The sequence below is a fragment of the Ambystoma mexicanum genome, chromosome 3q (assembly GCF_040938575.1).
Source record: "Ambystoma mexicanum isolate Mex_15411 chromosome 3q, UKY_AmexF1_1, whole genome shotgun sequence".
NCBI classification, from domain to species: domain Eukaryota; kingdom Metazoa; phylum Chordata; class Amphibia; order Caudata; family Ambystomatidae; genus Ambystoma; species Ambystoma mexicanum.
In genome coordinates, this window is record NC_090926.1 from 882,151,872 (window position 1) to 882,172,170 (window position 20,299).

The following is a 20,299-nucleotide window of genomic DNA, read 5'->3' on the forward strand; positions in this document are numbered from 1 at the left end:
CATGAAAAGTTTATTTCCAGCAGCAGCATACCGCTGTACCTGTTCTACTCTCCCTGCTGCCCCTTTCTCCACGCACCCATGGCACTTTCTATTTCTCCTATCTTCTCCAACTGCTTCTCCATCAACTATCCTTCCCTTCTCTCCAAGTCTGGTAGGAAGAAGTTTAAAAAGGATATCTTGTCTGCCAAACCTGGTCTCCCTATCACTGATTACTATTCCAGCGCTTCCTCCAGACAGACCATTGCCGACATCCTCGTTCCTTCGCCAGATCTCTGGAGGATGGCTCAGGGGCAACGTGCTCGCCTTGGTTCGGTCCCTGGATCCGCACTTAGAAACCTCTAGGTATTAAGCGCGCGTTATAAATAACATATCATATCTATGGACTCTAGATATGATCTCTGTGCTCTGTCCTTTCTCCTCCTCTCCCATTAATGATGGCACTCGCTGGGAAGCCCTTATGGCCCCCTTCGACTCCTCTAAGGTCATCATTAATGTCTACATAAATGGCACCGTCCTGGTCCAAGGCCCTCAGGCCAATCTCCTCCTCCTCTTTGATGGGCACTTCCCACACCTCATCAATTTCCTTTAATCTCCTGATGACACCCCACCCCCTTTGGCTTCCTTCCCTCTCATCCCTCCTCTCCTGACCCTCCTTGGGCTCCTTCCTCGCCTCTGCAGGGAGTACCTCTGACCTGTACCCCTCCCCGGAAGGCTGGCAAACTTCTTCAACTTGCCACTCTCAACGCTCGCTCTGCTGTCAAACACTCCCCGGACATCTGCTGCCTTCTGGAAGAACTTGACCTTGATGGCCTCGGTCTTACCGAGACATGGTTCAGGGCCAGCTCTGTCACGAGCTTTGACACTCCCCTCCCTTATGGCTACAAGATCCTCTCGGCTCCCAGATCCACCCAGTCCAGAGGGGGTATAGCCCTGATTTTTCCTGAGTGGATTCCTGTCTCTATCATTCCCACGCAGACATACTCCACTTTCGAATGCCTTGTCTGCAGGTTCTCTCTCTCTCCCCTAGCCACTCTTACCATAGCTACTCTCTATCAGCCCCCCCTGGTCAGATCACCTCATTTCTTTGAGTGGGCAGACCTATCCTCCTCCCTCCTGGCCTGAACTACTCAACTCCTTCTTGGTGACCTCAATATCCATCTAGACTCTCCTTGTTCCTCCTCTATACTCTTACATGACCTCTGTGATTCCCTCTCCCTTTCTATTCTCCCCTCTGGCCCGACTCACTCTGCAGGGCACAAACTTGATGTCTTGATCTCCTCTGACATCCCCCTCTCCATCCCTCTGACCACGCCTCTCTACTGGAGCGATCACTCCCTCCTCTCCTCCCATCTCTCCCTCTCTACCCCCCCAGGCCAAGCCAACCCCAACTCTGCCACCTAACTTCTCGGACATCCGGTCCATGTAGCACGTGTCAGTTGAGGCTTTCGCCACCACCTTCTCACCCCTCCCCCTCCTCCACCTTTGGCTGACCCACATCCTGACACAGCCCTGTATATGCTCTACTCTTGATGGTCTTGCCCCTGTCGTGAGGATCTGTTTGAAGCCCAAAGCCAAGTGCAACTCATCGTATGACTATGACCTAGCTACACTTAAACATAAGTATAGGGTGGCTGAGAGGACATGGAGGGCTTCGTGTTCATCCTCCGACAAACTGGCCTGTCGCCTGCTCCAAAGGCAATACCCATGAAGAAGAGTCCACATTCAAGCCCGTGTCTCTGCCACATCTAACACCTCGGCCGAACTCTTTAAAATCTGCAAGGAGCTGGCCAACCCTCCTGCAGTCTCTACCTCTCCTGTCGCCTCTCAGGCCCTTTGCATGGCCCTTGACTCTCACTTCATCTCAAAAACCCAGAACATCCTGTCCACGCTCTTGTCCCCTATCCCTCTTCTCCCCTCTCCTTCTGTGTGCTCTGGCCCTCCTACATCCACTCCCCCACCACTCTCTTTCTCGTCCTTTCCTCTTTTCTCCCTCGATGAGGTCTCTAGACAAGTCCGATCTATGAAAGTCTCGTCAAAACAGGCTCCTCCCTGTTCTTCCAAAACTATCAGGATCACATTGACACCCTTGCTCCTGCACTGGCTGATTTCTGTAACCACTCCTTCACCACAGGTGCTTTCCCCTTCCCTCGTAAGCACTCCCTTATACACCCTCTTCTCAAGAAACCCACAGCTGACCCTTCCTGCCCTGCTAATTATCGCCCAATCTTCTTTTGTGGGCAAAACCCTGGAAAAGCTAGCCAACTCGCAGCTTAACCTTCACTCTGATTCTGTAGGTTTTCTCCATCAGCGTATCACCGATCAGGCTCTGGCCTGGCTGACATCTTTCATCTCTGATCGACACTCCCAGGTCCAACTTGGGTCCTTCCTTTCATCTATTTCTCTTTGTACTTGCAGAGTTTCCCAGAGGTCTAACCACTCTCCCTGGTTTTTCGACCAATATTTGGCAAGACTCGCCCACCACATTGGCATTTTCTGTGCCAATTTTCAGTGTTATGCTAGACACAATACATTTTCAGGCTCCCCTCGGCCACCTCTTCTCCTTCTCTCATCTGATCTATCTGCCATTCAGGATTGGTGTGCCGCCAATTATCGCTGCCTGAATGCCAGCAAGACATAGATCCTCCTCATCGGCACACTCCCACTCTCGTTTCCTTGTACTCTTTGGCCGGCCTCCCTTGGCCGCCCTCCTACCCCCACTTGCGTGGCTAAGAACCTCAGGGTCCTCTGACTCTACGCTTTCCTTCTCTGCCCACATCTGTCTCTAGAAAGTCAAACCTCCTACTGCACCTCGTCAGAGGTATTCTGCCTTTCCTCCCCTTCCCCCAGAAGCTCACTGTCTCTCACGCCCTGGTTCTCTCTAGGTTGGATTATTGCAACAGCCTCTTTCTAAATATACCTGCCTCTACTCTCCACCCTTTGCAACTTATCCAGAACAGGACTGCGTGGCTTATCCTTGGCCTCAAGCCCTGGGATCGTATCTCTCCAGCCCTGAAATCTCACCACTGGCTCCCAGTGGCTGCAAGCATTCATTTTAAGACCCGTTGCATTGTCCACAAGGCTTTCTGGGGCCCTAGCCCAAAATACCTTCAGCTCTCTCTTCTCAAATATCTTCCCTCCTGAGCTCTTCGCTCCTCCACCTCCAACTCCCTTGGGGTCAGTTGTTTTTTCAAAGAAACAAGTCGGGGTAAATCTCTGTATCTGGCTGGGGCCTCCTTCTGGAACAGCCTCCCTGCCACTCTGAAATTTATGGAGAACCATCTCCGGTTCCGGAATCACCTCAAGGCCTTATTCTTTGCTTCTGCCTTCTCTCCTCCTCTCCCCTGCTGATTATGTTATGTCTCGGCATCGTGCACCTGGTTACCCTCTGACTCTCGGTGCCAGGTACCTGCTCACCCTGCCACCCACCTGCACTGCCTCCTGGCATTCCCTTGCACTGGGGCTCTGTATCTGTTACCCTACAGCCCCCCCCCCCCTCTGCACTTATTCAGACACACCTGTATTTTTGCCCTTTAATCTAGCACCTGCCACTTGCTGGCTGCACTACCACTGTTTTGTTGCTTTTATTATTTATCTATTCATGTTTTATTTATTGTATTCCTTTAGCTCAGAACTTTCCACCTTTACCCCCCCAATGCACTTTCTGCTTTCCCTCTCCCATGCACTTGTGTGTTGTCAATGTCACTGGGCCTAGCAAGATCGCTGTTTCGTTTTCCCTTCCCTTGCCTCGCCGCGCTCTGAAACACTTATGTATGAGCGCAATACAAATAAAATATCAATATCAATGCGCGGGGGAGATTCCGGGGTAGTGCCAGAGTGGAGATGTGGTGTTATATATGGCCGTCACCCCAACTCTCTTAAATATTCTGGACCAGGCCATTAACGTAGCGCTGACCGGGTCTATGTCTGTGGTGTTGCAGTACGGTTTTGTGAATAAAGACGACCGTAGGTCAGCAGGGTAGACAGCATATCTTTGGACTGGGAGATGTTGCATAGTTTTCAGGGCTGTTTAACCAGTATCTCGCAAATTGGGCTTGCGCAGAGTTGTAGTATAGCCCCAGCAGGCTATTTAAAATGGTTGCAAGACCTATGGATACAAGAGACGGCGAAGGTCCTGGGATTGATGCATACCCTTGTTCTGTCACACACTGATAAAGGGACTGCCGACAAAAGTACAGGCATCATTGGGTAAGATTGTGGGCATCAAAGCTAAGGGCTGACCTGAAATACAGGAAACGATAGTCCATGATTACAAACGAAAACCGGAAAGTGAGAGACAGGCGGCAGAAAATGCTGCCCAGGCAGAAAACAAACTGGTACAAAAGAAACTGGCAAAGTACACAATGGAAGGGGCAATGCTAGTGCCCGATGCTGCAGTAGTGGCGCCTGCACCATAGGGAGGGTTTCACGCGGGGAACATGCCACAGCAAAGAAGCTACAAGCAACCGCAATATAAGCCACAGTGGGGAACCCCACCAGAAGGCAATTACATCAGGCTTTGCAAATTCTTTAAAATTCCACTAGACCTGCAGGTGGAGTAACTTATTTTATCTACTCGACCTAAGAGAAATGCACTTGACCCAGAAAATGATTAGATAAACCCTTTATTTGAAAAAGCCTTACGATGCAGTCCTCCAAATATAGGGCCCAAGCGGGACAGAGTGGCATGGAAAGAGAAGCAGGCAGACAGCTAACACACAAAGGGCTCACAACACACCAACAGACTACAACACATTGTGCACTCGTGTCCTACTTTGTGCCCTGGGCAAGTTACCAGTGGACCAAGTGCCCCCCCTACACAAACAGTACTACACACAATAAATTGAGATAAACATAATCATGTAACATAACATTACAAGTCAAAAGCACAGGCAGATTCGGGGCCGGCGGTGCGGTTCAGTTCATAAAAAAATGTAATTATAATGTATTGTTTGCTTTGTCCAAAACATGCATCCGCTCACCATTTACTGGGTGGCTGTGCCTTGATCCTCCGAGCCCAATCGACGATGATAGTAATCTAAAGTTTAAGAGTGTCCGCCACTATCAGTCACCCCCTGTCACTGCAGCCCATGCGCTGAGGAGGGGGGCACGTGCAGTCTGGCATGGCCGCCTGGTAAAGTGAAAAGCAACAAATGTTGCTACTTAAGATCATGGTGGAGAACAAGGAGGGCTCCAACCACAGATATAGTTGATGACACTACCCTAATGTTGGGGTGTCTAAATAGTTATGTTCTGATTATTTCAATATTGTGCTTCAACTAGTAAGCCAAGTATCCTTTAAATACACAATTAGGTCACCAAGTGTGGCAAACTAAGGCTCAAATCCCTCATTCTTAGTAATTATTTACTTAAATTTATAGATGGGTAGTGTTGTTTTTCTTTTTTGACCAAAAAATCATACAGTAATTGACTTGTTTTTTTGAAAAAGAAAGAAAAAAGGCAAAGGAAAATATGGAATAAATCTAGTATAGAAAAATAATTATTTCACAATGAATACTCTCGTTATTCAATGGTAACCTAATTTGTGAGTTAGTATCATTTTAGTGAGCACAAAATATTTATGCAAAAAAAGGGTTAAAGAAAAGAAACGATATAATTTCATTTAGACCAAAAGAACTGTTCAACAATTGTACAGTACATGTAGAGAAAATGTAATGGCCAATAGTTTGGTCCTCAAATTTAAGCAAAAGCTGGTTACTAACACTGCTTTACTTTTAGTGCCTGCAAATTTAGATTTAGCGGGTTGAATTTCGTCACGGTAAGACCAAATTTGTTAATTCAAAAAAGTGGGAGGGGAGGGTTTGCATATAGTCAATATATAATACCCAGGGGAAGGTAATGATGTTGGGAACCCGATTTATCGGTCCACAAGTAAAGTAAGGTGTACCAATATCCCCGCTCTACTTGGTGGGCCAGGATGATTAAATCAGGATGTAGATTAAATTTCACAAACAGAAGACCAAAACCATCGGTCTACGCCAGGGGGAGGGGCACCCTATCTAGTTGGAAAGGACAGTAAGGCACATCTAGTGCTAAACCTTTGGGCGTTTCGGCTGGTAGTTGGAACGCCTTTGTCTGAGCCTCCGGTATGGAGATCTCTGTAGAATAAAGGGAAAACACACAAAAAGAGAAAGGAGGAGAGATGGGTGAGATCTAAATGAAGTCTCATTACCTATTTAAAAGCAAGAAGTGCTAAAAAAGGGTGAAGCATTGTTGTCTAACATTTAGTCTTAAAAGAAAAAGAATACTTATACTATAATAACAATGACAGCCTAAGTCTGAAATGTTAAAAAACTGGAGCTGCGTGAAGGCTAACCTGTGGGTAGGAAACCGCTAGGTTCCGCTGAGAAGGGGCGAAATACTGTATTCACTTTCTCCATTCATATGCTGAGTACATACGGCATGCGCGTTATGGGTACGGCTTCAAGGAAATTTAGATCCAGGGTGTGGTGAAGAAAAGCACCTCAAGGGATGTGAGTCTAGAATACAATAATGAAACAGCACAAATTGAGCTATATTGTTATCTATACAAACCCAGTTGGGGAAGTGTGTGATTATTGAAAAGGCTGCAACAACCAAATTTCTAATACCGATCCGAGGTGACTATACCTTTAGGTGAAGTCATCCATTGTTCTTTATCCTTACAGGTAGAGAAGTATAAACAGTCCTTGTACTAGGGACTGGTGCTCTCTGACAGCACGTCTTGTTCAGACTGGTGAGGGGCTGCAGGGCAAAAACACAAAATGGGGCAGCGTCAGTGTAGGATAGGTTTAAGGAGGTGCTAGAATAAGGGCAGAACTGCCTCGAAATTCAGTCATCCCCTAAGCAGCTCTGCAAGTCAGAGGTACTTACCACGTTACAAATCAAGCCCGATGGCTAAAATGCGTTATGAGGGTCTGCGTCGTGTCTGCCAGCGGGGCTCTCTTGCAGCCGCGAGAGAGCTGTGTCGATGAATGCTGTACTGCGCATGCTCTGGGGACTAGTGTAAATAGTCCCGCGCATGCATAACGTCAATGGTTGCTTGACATCGTCATGGCAGCGGTTGTGAAGTTACGGCCGCCCCATGCGCGGCCGTAATCTCGCAGAGTCAACTGACGTAGACTGCTATCAGAACCCTTGCTTTTGTTGTGCTTGGTCTAAGGATCGAGCGAAGTGCGAGGAGGCTACGTAATGAAAGCAAAGCCCAAAAGGATGCAACGTTCCCTCGGGTGGCTCCAGGTAGAATAGTAAAATAAGTATCAATATAATGTGAAGATCAATCCAATTAGAAGGTTTATATTGTGAGAGGTATGGAAATCTAGCTGCAAGGGACACACGAGTGTGTCTAATCTGGTATTTGTGTAGTCTAATTGTGAGTAAGACTGTATGGAAGCAGTCTCGGTGTGTCATGGCTGTCTCTATGGCTCAGTTACACTGATGCTACTCAAATGTAAAAGACAAAGGGATGTATGGGTCTCATTCTGCTGGTGGAAAAGGAAAGAGAGCGAGGGATCCTATAGTACACAATTTTGAGTGGACACAACCTCCTGCTCTGTTACCGGCAACCTCCTGTCATCATGGTGTCAGTCTTTGGCCATTCAAAGGGGACATAGGTAGATCTATGTTCAGCTGTGCTGTTGGTGCCATTTTATAAAAGTGAAAGCGCACGTATGGCACACTGGAGAAAATAGCGGAAAAAGGGTTTTGAATGTTCAGTTCAGTCCTAAGTGACCTTAGCCTCATTCATGCCATGGGTTATTGTCTGGAGCTTGAAAATCCACTGTGCTTCCTTATGTTTGAGAGCATTATTGATGTTAGTATTGCTTTCCAACTTATCGATCACCCACCAGGTAAAGTCATCGGGGCCGTGGCGGAACTCGGGGAAATGGGTAACCATAGGAGCATTATGTGTTGTGCAGCGGATGCGTGAGCGGTGTTCACTTATTCGTTTGTTGACCGGTCTTTGGGTCTGTCCGACATACCGAAGTCCAAATGGACACTCAATCAGGTAGATAACATTGTTGGTTTTACAGTTCGAAAAGTGTTTGAGTACCCAATCCTTGTTACCAATCTTAAATGTTTTGACCTTCTTAGTTAGTTTGCATGCTACACATTGGCTGCATGGGTGGTGGCCAGAGAGATCCCTCAGGTTCCAGAGTGTCGTGCGAGAGGTTTTCTTCAAACGAGCATGGGTTAGGTGTTCCTTTAAATTTCTGGCACGTTTAAGTGCCATTCTTGGTGGTGCTTCGTTAGGTAAACTCGGCTGTATTAATGGCCAACATTTTTTGATTAGCTGTTGCACACATGTTGTTCTGTCTTCATTGATGGTCCTGTTTTTGGGAGTGAGAAAGGCATCTCGTGGAGTGTACAGTGCTCTTTTGTTGGTATTCCTTATCAATTTCTTTGGATATCCTCTCACCCTCAGTCTCTGTTCTAATTCCGCTGCATGTTCTTTGTACTGTCCAGTTTCTGTACAGTTACGGCGTACTCTTAAGAATTGCCCATATGGCAAGTTATTCCGTAAGTTTCTGTGATGATTACTACTGTAATGTAGTAGGATATTGCTGGACAGCAGGAGCAGGCAGGCCCTTAAATGCGCACACTTGGACGGTTTAGGTGATTCAGTTTGTGATATTGCACAAGACTAAGTGACTCTGATATACATCCTGCTCTACGGTTGCTAAGATTCGTTGTTTGTTTCATTAAAAGCCTGAGACGTGTAATCAGAGCATTTCTTTGCAAGTATGTTGGGGTGACCAGATGACTGCCTGTAGAGCCAGCCTTGGGGGGGGGGAGAGGGGTTCGAACCGGGCCTCTGCCCGGGGCGCCACACCCCCCAGGGCACCATTAGCTCCCCGCCATGCCAGCTCGGGGGCGTCTTTCAAGGGCTCCCCCGAGCTGGCATACTGGCAGAAGGCGTGGCAGGCGCCTCATTGTCATTAAAGGCACCCGTGGCGGAGGGCTCATTTAATGACCATAGGGTGCTGACGCGCCCTATTCATAACATTACCTCCTCGCCGGAGCGAGGAGGTAAAAAAAGGCCCATATGGACTTTTCTCAGAACCCTGGGGAACTGCTGTTTTTCTAATTTCCTCACTCTGTTTTTTAGGGGAATATAGAGTGTGTGTCTTACGATGTATTTCTACAGCTCTTCGCACATTACCTAAAGTGTAAGCTGCTTTAAAGTGAGTGGAGAGGGGAGGCTCCTTATTTTATGGAAGCTGCTCACATATTTATTTCTTTACAGATTTGTGGTTGGTTTTACTACATTTGCCATGACGGCTGTCCAAACGACCCTTGCCAAATGACCGGAGTCTAATTCTTTATCTCCTAAACGTGGCTTTGTCTTTGCTACTCATAAAATAATGCACAATGTTTTGCTATTTGCTGCCACCATGAGAGCTTTACATCTCATCTAAGAATAGCATTGTTTCTACCAGTAAGGTCGAGTAGCAAGGAAAAAAGAGCTCTTCCTTTATAGAAATTGGCCACAAATGCTAGTGGGCAAGTTGATTTTTCGAGGCCTGTACAGGCACAGGGTTCTTTTCCTATGGGGGGAGGCCACCAGCAACGAGGAAGTGTGGGATACAGAGGGTCAGGTTACAAGGTCTACATTGGCAGCAAGCCCAGGCACAAGCGATACAAGTCGCGCAACAGGGATTTGTCACAGTGCAACTGCCGTGGCAGCAGATGCAGCTTCTTCCAGCACAATCACAACAGGCACAGATGCCCATTCAGCAGGGTGGGATGCAACTACAAGGTGGGACAACAGATGGCAGCCCAAGCTGTAACACAACCTCCAGCGGTGGTGCTAGGACAGAGTGTAGCACCCCACTACACCGGGGTCAGTGCTGTAAGGGGAATTCCATCTTTTCCCACCTAGTAACACCTAGTAACACTAGGGGGGGGACCCACAGAAAGCTGGAATTTGTCTAGTCCTAGCAGTAACTGATGACCCTGAAGAGGAATCAAGGTAGCAGTGAAAATAGGATCAAGATAATTGTACTTTCTTATAGACACAGGAACGACCAAATCCTGCATTAGGGAGGAGGAATTCCCATTATCAAACAAGGTGATGGATACTCAGGGCTTCTCCGGGGCGGTGGTCACAGTTCCGGGTTCCAAAAGATTTACCACTAACAATAGGAACGCAACACAGTATAACGCCACTACTATACTCCAAATACACTCCTATCCATATACTAGGGAGAGCTTTGCTGAGCAAGCTAAACGCAACAGTATCATTCACTGATAAATGGATGGTGTGCAAGCCATCAGGCATCTATTACACACCCGTGGCTGCACACCTCTTCACAGTGTACGTACAAAGCACTGTGCGAGCACAGCCCTTGTACTCCAGCATGTTCCTGTACAGGATCGAGATCATACTAGCGTGGGTCCCGGGATACAGGTGAAGGTGTTCCGATTGGACTTGGAATTTATGTTCAGACCACAGTGCCAGAATGATGACATGAAGTGGGCAACAGTTGTGTTACTGCTAGAGGAGGTAGTGATACGGAAAGACAAGGTGATCCTGTGTGGAACAGACCATGAAAACATGGAATGGCGCACAGTGCTGTGCATCGGCCCAACACTGACAATACCAGGAGATTCGGGTGAACAATTGTTCTCCGATGAGGAAGAGATGGTGTTTCAGATACAGATACCTTGTCCAGTTCAAGCAATGGAAAACGTGGCACTAATACTAACACAGTTAGTGAAACAAGGGAACAAACGTACAAAAGACGTCAGAGAAATTATGGATCAGGGGGCCCCATGATGTAGGGGTACTGAAAGGAGTGGGTGGCGGAGAAGATAAAACTAAGGGAAGGAGCGTTAATATCCTGCGCGAAACAATAACCATTGGCCAGAGAAGCAGATGAGGGAATATACTGTACTCACTATGGCAGCAGGGCATCATCCAGACATCCACGTCACCATGCAACATGGCGATATACCCGATAAAGAAATTGAAGGGTGGGGTCATGGCGCTTCATCCAAGATCTGCGCCCTCTAAACAATATGGTTGAGGAAGAATTTCCTTTGGTCCCGAACCCCGCCACAATATTGTGCAACATCCCGGAAAAGTACTTCACAGTGACTTGAACGCCACCTTTTGTATTCCATTGCACCTAGATTCAACATACTTGACCGCGTTTACGAATTGCGGGACCAGATTCAAGCACACTGGCTGTCCCAAGGGTACTGTGAGCCTGCTAGCATCTTTAAGAGGGTGAGCAAGATGGACCTGAGCAATGTACAAATGCCAAGCGGTGATCCAGTATGTTGATGATTTGTTGATATGTAGTGAGATGGAAGAAGCATGTAGAGCAGATTCAGTGCACCTTCTGACATTGCTATCCGACAAAGGATATAAGGTGGACAAAAAGTAGTGCAAGCATATACATTGAACAAATCCCACTTCAGCAATAATATTTATGCTAGAGGTGTTGGTGTTAATGCACGGGCACCAGTCCAGGTTGCAGTTACCACCAAGAAAAGCTCATCAACAAAGGGGTGGTAGCTATTAGCAACTCACTATAGCTTCCAGAGGAAGTGAAACAAATACACAAAATGCCTTCTATGGATATTTTGCAGGACACCGCATTGAGTCTCTTCTTCACTTCATTGGTGGCCAATAAATAGCAAAGTGACCAGTGAGAAGTGTCTAGATGCAGGCAGCTGAGAGCGAAGTGTGGCGGGGGGGAGGGTGAGCAGTGTGTTTAGGCTGAATGGTTTTTCCTCCCGTCATACCAGACCATATGAATTACATGGGCTCTGGGTCGTTGAGTCTTGCTTTTCCACTCATGTGACGGGAAAACATAGCAGCAGGAAGGTTGAAGAAATTAAAAAGTGAAATTTGAAGCAGTATATTCTTGGTGACATTACCAACGTGGAATTGTATCTAGTAAATATATTTGAATGAAATCGAAGTGAACACTATAAGCGTACCATGTTGTTCTCTAGAGAGGAGATTGTCTCAGGTCTGCGATGAGCCATACAGTCTCCTGCATGATAATGAAGTGTTCTGGAAAACCATTGACTCCAGACTTACTGCAATCCAAAACCATCCCCTGCATTAGATTGGCAAACTAGCTATTTGCCATTTTTTTCTGGATTCCTTAAACCTTCAAGTGTCAGGAGCACACGACCGCTAGATAACAATGATGTGGGACTGTGTTTTATTTTTAATAAGATGAATGGCATTTCAGCAGTGCTTTCAACATGTTGCCTTCTTCTAACCAGATGTATTATTTAAGAAAATAGACAATTGAAGAGATTGTTTATTTGTTTATTTAGTTCTTAATATATCACATCGGATGGGTTGCTGACAGGGAGGGGTTTAGTCTTCTCATCATTAAGACACAACCAGTGGGAGGCCATACAGCTTTGGATAGTTTCCTAAATTACATTGATGTTTTGGGAGTACAGGCTGTGATCTTCTGTGAGAGGGATGAGGATCTGCATGTCGTTGGCGTAGTTTGTATATTTGATATTCAGCATGTCCAGAAGGTCAAAAAGGGGCCTTGTATAAATGTTGTATAGCGTGGGAGAGATGCTGGAACCTTGGGGCACTCAGGTGATTGCTGTGTGGGTGGATGAGTGGTTGTTGGCGAAGACCTGTTGGTCAGGAAGGATGCAACCCTTTTGGTGACGTTTGCAGAGAAGTAGGCAGTGGCGGTTAAGGGATTGCAGAGGATGGAGTGGTCTAACGAGTCACGAGTCAAAAGCTGCAGATGGGTCCAAAAGTATAAGAAGAGAGGTTGCCAGAATCTGACATCATCCAGCTTATTTTTGAGTTCCAAAAGTGCTGACTCCGCTCCGTGACTGGGCCGGAAGCCAGATTGGTGTGGGCTTAAAATGTTGTGTTGCTCACGTTTTTTAAAATGTTTTGAGGTATGCAGCCTGGTCTATGAACTTCAGGAGAAAAGGTCCTGTAGTGAATGGCCGGTAGTTAGTGGGGATGGAGGAGCCGAGCGAAGGCTTCTTGAGGAGGGGTGAAATCCATGATTCATTTAGCTAGTTTGGGCCGGAGCAAGAGGCAAATGAGGGATTAATGATGTCCTTGATTTGTAGCGCTAAGAGGTCAGTGCATCCTTAGACGAGTGGTACCGGGCACGTGTCTGCTTTGCAACTGGATGGTTCGAAACTCTTCAAGATGTCAACTATCTCTGGCATCGTGACTGGGTGGAAGCTGAAATGGGGAGTGGCTTGCAGGTGTGGATGAGCGCTGATGGTGGTCAGGGGTGTGGTGTTGATGGTGGTTAATTTGAGCTGTGTTTTGCTTTGTAAACTAGATGTTTTATCCAGGAAGGCTTTCTGGCCTCATTGCACCATGTATCGTTATTGGAGACCGTAGAGGGGTGCAGGACGGGGGATTCAAGTTTCCGTTGGATGGTAAATAGGTTGCAGGTGTTGGACTTGGCGCTGGCGATCCGGGCACTGTAGGAAGCTGCTTTGGCCTTTTCGATTTGCTTTTCTATAGGTTCTGGTGAGTGTGGTGAAGCAGGATTTGTTGGCTTCTGTCGGGTCTAGACGCCAGGGGCGCTCGCTAGAGCGTTTTTCGTCCTGCAGGGTGAAGAGTTCAGGGGTGAACCAGGAGTTTGTAAATGTGGCTCTCTACGGGATGCTTGTTTTTCCATGGCTGCATTTATAGTGGCGTTGTAGTGGTTGACTATGCTCTCAATAGCGAGGCAGTTTGGTGAAGGGGTGCTTTATCGAGCAATAGCTGGATGGAGTCGCTGGTGAGGTTACAGGTGCAGTGAGTGGTAGCAAGTGAGGGGGGGGATTGGGAAGGGTAAGGCCCTGGTCCAGTGGTGGGATAGTGAATGTGATGACCTGGTGATGAGACGATGGTTATGTCACAGTTGTGATCAAGTGAACAGTCGAGTATGTGCCCATGGGAGTGCATAGGTTTCACAATGTTCTGAGTGAAGTTAAGGGCGCCATAGAACAGAATTTATAACTGGGCAGGGCTTACAAAGGAATTCCACATTCATAAATCTGGGTAATTAGTTAGATTTTCGAGAAACTGTTTTTCTCTTAATGCGAAATATTGTAACGTTACCATCTGCATGTTCAGATCATACATTATGTAAATCTCACTTGCCAATTCACATATGTTTCAAACAGATGATGTTGACCTGATAGTAAAAAATGGCCATGAGAGAGGGCTGCAGCTGGCGCCCGGTCAACGACAGAAAGAATGTGGTCCTGTCCTGAAAGTGCCTTCCTCTATAGGGTAAGTATTGCTGTATTTTCCCCTTGCATTTTCTTTTCTTTAGCACATCGATACCTTTACCGCTCAAGTCTTACAAGAGTATTTTTGTAAAATCAATTGAATTGGAGTAGTGTACAGTCAGCGATGGCACACTATACTGCTCCCCTGCCCCCAAGCTCCCCCCCAACAGCTTATTTTGAAACTATGTAACAAGGACCATTTCCAGCAAGGCCGGTGCATGGGCATACAAGATCCAATGGAACAGAAATAAAAGAGACATTAATGTGACAGATCATGCACACCGATGAAATCGAGATGAATAACATTTTAAATTTTGGCAGAGTACCAACCCACCCCCATATAATCACCTTCCATCCAGCCCCATACCACAATTTAAAAACATAGAGCAATGTTTTAGCAGGGGGGATTCGGGTATGTGACAGTAGTTAAGAGAGCAGAAGGCTATAAACGGTGGACAAAACATAAAACTTGAGGAGAGAATCCGTCATCGTAGCAAATAGTTTTTCCGTTGCCCAAATATTGCACAACAAAATAGAAACTTCAACTGGATTGTGTCCTCCTACTTATTCCTCATCTTATGATAATTATCCAGCTGCTTCAGAATTTTTGTTTGACAGGTGTGCGGTGTGGTTTCTCATTGAGTCGATGTCCCTCGTCCTCATTAGTATAAAAAGCGCACTCGTCACCCGTCTGTTTTGTTTTTATGAGCCGTTGCTTCGAAGAATTACAGCACACTTCGGTTCTTTACTAAACTTCGTCACTAATTTTCTGTATGAATATGTCTTAACCGTCGGCTCCATCAACGCCCAAGACGGGCTTCAAGAAGTGTCAAGACTGCGGTTCGAAGATGTCGATCACCGCATTTGCCTGTGGTCTCGGAACCGATCACTGTACCTCCTGAGTGTAACGCCTGTCCGGCGATGACCGAAAAGGCTCTGAGGGAGAGTAAATGTAGATTACCTTTGATGTCTCCTTCTAAGATTTCCAAAGTAAGAAAATCCAAAGACTCGAGAGATTCTCCTCGATGGAAAAGGTCTAAAAGATCTCGATCAAGAAGCCGATCGCACCATTCTTTGTCTTCCAAGAAGGCCAAGAAACGGTGTCGCAGGTCACCCTCGACCTCTAGTTATTCCTCGGCCGAGATAATCAAAAGTCCAAGCAAGTCGGACTCCCCAGCAAAATGGGATACGTTTCGTAAATAAATGTTAAAAATCTTTGAGAATGCGACCCGACCACTTCGAAGGAGAAGCAGAAAGTCTATGCCCCTGCTGATCTACATCAAGATGGCAAAGGGAAGTCTAAGACTAAACCTTGTAAATCGTCAAGTCCGAGGCATAAGCTGGAATTGCATCGAGAGAAATCTCGATCCGACGAGTAATCTTTGAGGACTTTGACAAGCTAGGATTCCAGTCCTTCGAAGAAACATAAAAAGTCGTAAACTCCAATGGCCTCGCTAACGCCATCGGCGTTGGAGCCATAGTATTACGCTCACCTGGTATCCACAGTGATGCCACCCATCCGGATTACTTGCTGGTATGCTGCTCAGCTTTGCCCTGATGTGGTCTGCGGGGAAGGTTCTGCCTGAAAATACAGGAGGACTGTGTTCAAGACTGACCTACTGGGGTAAGTATCCTCCCTCCACCCCCGTATGATTTCAGTGCCTCTGGCGCCCTCTCCTCACCTTGTGGTAGAGTTAGGCGTGCTCTCCGTCCTGCCTTCTTTGCAGGGGCGTGTTGTCTTTCATGGGCGTGTTCAGTCCAGTTACTTCACTGACGCTGGCCCGTTTGATATTGTTCAGCTAGGTCTTATTGCTGTTCTTTAGTTTTGTTGCTATCCTGCATGCCTTTCTTTGTTTAAAATGTCTCTTTTCAGAGCTTCAGCGCGGCGAACTGGCTTGGTTGAGCCCCGCTGGTAAATGATGGTGCATTTAGAGTGCTATGATGCGGTAAGTAAGCGCTATGCGCAGCGCTGCAAAGTCTTGCCTTTGCTAACCTGTGTTTTCCTTCCTTGTAGGTCGCAGTGTTCTTCAGCGCGAGTGGAATGTCCGGAGTGGTGCCAGCCGAGAGGCGACCAGCCAGGTAAGCCTTTTGAGCAGTTCGTAATTTGCAAATGTGTCTACTGCTTTCTTTAATGTTGCCTCTATCGTCCTCTTTCAGGTCGTTCTGTCCGGGAGGCATGCAGATTCGTGGAAGCTGTTCTCAGTAGCTGCGAGTGGCTAAAGATGAAGACTGCAGATAAGATGATGATGATGATGATGATGCTACTGCTAATGATGTCCCTTTTGTCTCCTTGCAGGTCCTGCTTCTCCGAGGTTCGAGGGAATAGCTGGACACGGTGAGCGCCACGTTGAAAGCTGCAAAGTAACGCAAAGCATGTTGTCTTGCTCGGATGTGGTTTAAATAGCCCCAACAAAATAGTCCAGGTAAAGTAGTCCCTAGGCTACCACACCCAAAACACTAGACCGCATAGCTTGGTTCCCTGGAACCAAGCTATGTGGATGCCTCCATGTTGGCTGACAACACATTAAGTAATTCCCAAGCACATGTTTTTCGTGGTGTATTTGCCTGGCACCATAGGTGCCAGGAGTGGCCCCAAGAGGGTTTTGGGAGAGGATGCCAGGCTCTAGAGGACAGAGTCCTGACTCCACCTGGCCAATGGGTTTGCCAGAGGGGGTTTTGGGCGAGGGTCGTGACACATAGACGCAAGCGTCGAAGGCCACTCTGACAAAATCAACACCTACTTCAAAGTCGTTGACGATTTCTTCCAAGTTGTCGAAGCCCATGGTTTAAATGGGGAAAAGGGAAAAGGTTTTCAAACTCTTACCAAAACAAGATTTTTTAAAAAAAATCTTTAACTACAATTTATGAAGGCAATGAGCCTTCAGATGACAATACAGCACCAATTTGGTACCCCAATGTGCTAGAGGAGTTAATTTCTGAATAATCTAGGATAAGCCAGTGGTATAGATACCTCTCCAGAATTGGAATTTGGGAAACCAGATCCTTCTGACCACGCTGACTCCTCATACAGACAACTAATGAGCAAGGTGGTTGAATTTTTGGGTTGGAGCAGGCCTGCACCTTCCTTTGGGCAGGATGACACCTAACTGATCTGGATCAGGGTCCCCAGAGAGATCCAATTTTGCCCTTTCATATTGCCCTACAAAAAAGGGAAACGCCAGAAAATGCAGCTGTAGTAGATAAGAACTTTGCAAAAAAATGGTAGGCCATCCAGCAGTGACCCAGAATATTTAACAAAGCACCCAACACCAGAGAGTTTGGTGGTTCAGGCTGCTACGTCTACTAAACAATCGGCATATCCTTCTATCCCTCCCGATAGGGATGACAAGCAAGTGGATGCCTGGGCTAGAAACATATTTACTGCTGGAAATGTGGCTTAAAAATCAACAAACACAACGTGTGCATTGTCAAAATGTACGTTTACCCTGTGGACTGTGTAGCTGTGGCGGCTGACCACATCCCAGAAGAAGAGAGAGATGGCTTCCTGGCTATCATCAGGGATCACATCTCTCCAGGACTGAAATCTCTGCACTGGCTCCCAGTGGCTGTGAGGATTAAGTTCAAAACCCTCTGCATTGTCCATAAGGCCTTCTGGGTCCTGGAGCCTCAATACCTTCAACTCTCTCTTCCTAAATATCTTCCTTCTCGAGCTCTTCGCTCATCCACCTCCAACTCCCTCAGGGTCAGTCGCTTCTCCAAGCAACAAATTGGTGGTAGATCTCTTTCCTCAGATGGGGCCTCCCTCTGGAGCAGCCTCCCTGAAACTTAAGGAGTACCATCTCCGGTTCCAGAAGTCCAGGTCCCCTCTCCTGCCAGTTACACACCTGCACTTCCTCCCTGGCAACCCCTGCACTTGGGGACTGTTTTTCTGTATCCCTTCAGTCCCCCCCACCAGCACTTGACACCTATTGTCTGCACTTACCCTTGCACTTGCCACCAGCTGGCCCTACTTCTCTTATTGTTTATTTATGCTATTACCCCTTGTACTGCACTGATCCCTCCTCCCCCATGCCCCCCACTCCGCACTTTTCTCCTTCCCCTGCACTTGTGCGATCTGAATGACACTCGGCCTAGTAGGTTCGCAATCTCTGTCTTCCCTTTGTTCCCCCTCCCTTGCGCGTCGATCCTTGAAACACTTGTGTATAGGCGCGTTATAAATGCCATATCATATAAGGATGGTAAGGAGGCAATGTGTGAATGCCTGTCAACTAGCGCAGTCCTGCGCAGATTTGCGTGGTGGAGGAGGTCCGGATTTGCACCGGATGCGCAGTCTAGACTCCTCAATATGCCCTTTGCCGGCTCAAGGCTCTTTGGCAGCAAAGCTGATGAAAGTTTGGAAGAGCTGCAGACCTCGAAAGCGGCGGCTAAATCTCTTGGTGCCGCCATTAGACAGCCTCAACACTAATACCCCGGTTCATCATCTTGGCAGGTAAGTCGATTCTACTCCTCGGTTGGAAGAGGACAGGCCAGTCCTAGAGGTCAGAAAAGGCTCCCTCGTGGTGGATGAGGGGGAGGTGCTAAGTCAGCCCAAGCAGCAGCAGTAGTTTTACCCTCAGCCGCCACTTCAGCCACCTCAAAATCACTCTGAGGCGTTAACCCACAAGACCCCCGTGGGAGGCAGACTTTCTCAGTATCTGAAAGAATGGCGGGGCATTACTTCAGATGCTTAGGCACTGGAAGCGATAATCTGGGGTTACTGCCTTCCCTTTCTATAGAGGCCTCCAGGATCATCCACCGGGGAACAGCTCTTTCAAAATTCCAGATCTGCTCCTTGTGCAGGGAATTTTAACCCTACTAAAGAAAGGTGCTATAGAACTGGTACCTGTGGCAGAGAGGAACAAGGATTGGTACTCCCCGTACTTTCTAATTTCCAAAAAGAACGTAGGATTGAGACCCATCTTGGACTAAAGAAACTTGAACAAGTTCCTCAGGAAGGACAAGTTCAAGATGGTTACCTTTTCTCAGATACTTCAGGCCCTCCAGCTCTAGAACTGGATGTTATTCAGTGGACCTTCAGGATACTTACTTTCATGTGCCAATCCATCACAAGCACAGAAAGTACCCGAGTTTCGCTGTTGGCGGTTCTCATTATCAGTTGCGAGCTCTGCCACTTGGGCTGATCTCAGCCTGAGAGTTTTTATCAAGTTGATGGCAGTAGTTGCAGCGAGTCTAGGGAGAGGGCATTCGCGTCTACCCCTACCTGGGCGATTGACTGATCAGGGCCCGTTCACACTAACAGGCCCTGGAACATCTCCGCTCCAACTGCCACTCTTTCTACAGATTGGGATTCTCCCTCAATTACAAGAAGTCACACATGATAGCATCTCAACGACTCCAGTTCATGAGAGCAGTCCTGGATACATCTCAGGAAAAATATTGCCATACGAGGTGAGGGCTCAACACATTCTGCAGATGGTCGCTAAATTCCAGAGTGCGCAGCATCTTCCAGCCTTTTTGAGGTTGTTCGGCCTCATGGCATCCTGCATTTTTCTGGTGCCAGAGGCCCGCCTGAGAATGAGATGCCTCCAATGAGCTCTCAGGACTCGATGGTCCCAATTCCCGGGAATGATGTCAGACCCTCTTCAGGTTCCTAGCAGAGTCGTACAGGATCTTCTGTGGTGTGCTTGCGAGGACATCATTCTGAAAGGAGAATCCTTTTGGCAGCCATGGCCAGAAATCACAGTAGTGACGGATATCTGACCAACAATCTGACAATCAGCGGTCGTTAATCTACTATAGATCAACCTTTTTAAAGCTGAGGGCAATCAGGATAGCGCTGTAGACCTTTCTGTCTTCTGTACGGGGAAAGAATGTCCTGATAATGACGGACAACACAGTGGGCATCTACTACCTCAACCAGAGGAGTGGTGTAGGGTCACTACCACTGTGCAGAGAGGCACTACACCTCTGGTTCTGGGCAATTCAAGAAGGAATCTCTCTTTCGGCAGTTCACCTAGCCGGACAGGAGAACACTGCGGCAGATGTTCTGAGCAGGCAGTGCTGTCTCCCACGAGTGGAAACTAACTCGGGAAGACCTTCA

General features: G+C 47.3%; 1 protein-coding gene across 3 annotated transcripts in view; it reads left to right on the forward strand.

Annotated features, from left to right (window-relative positions):
• The window catches only part of CEP95 (centrosomal protein 95), a 1,206,983-nt gene that overhangs the window by 297,045 nt on the left and 889,639 nt on the right, over positions 1-20,299 (forward strand). For all 3 annotated transcript variants that reach the window (XM_069655013.1, XM_069655014.1, XM_069655015.1), the window contains exon 5: positions 14,131-14,239. In XM_069655013.1, the coding sequence (XP_069511114.1) occupies positions 14,131-14,239 (109 nt within the window). The remainder of the gene's footprint in view (positions 1-14,130; positions 14,240-20,299) is intronic.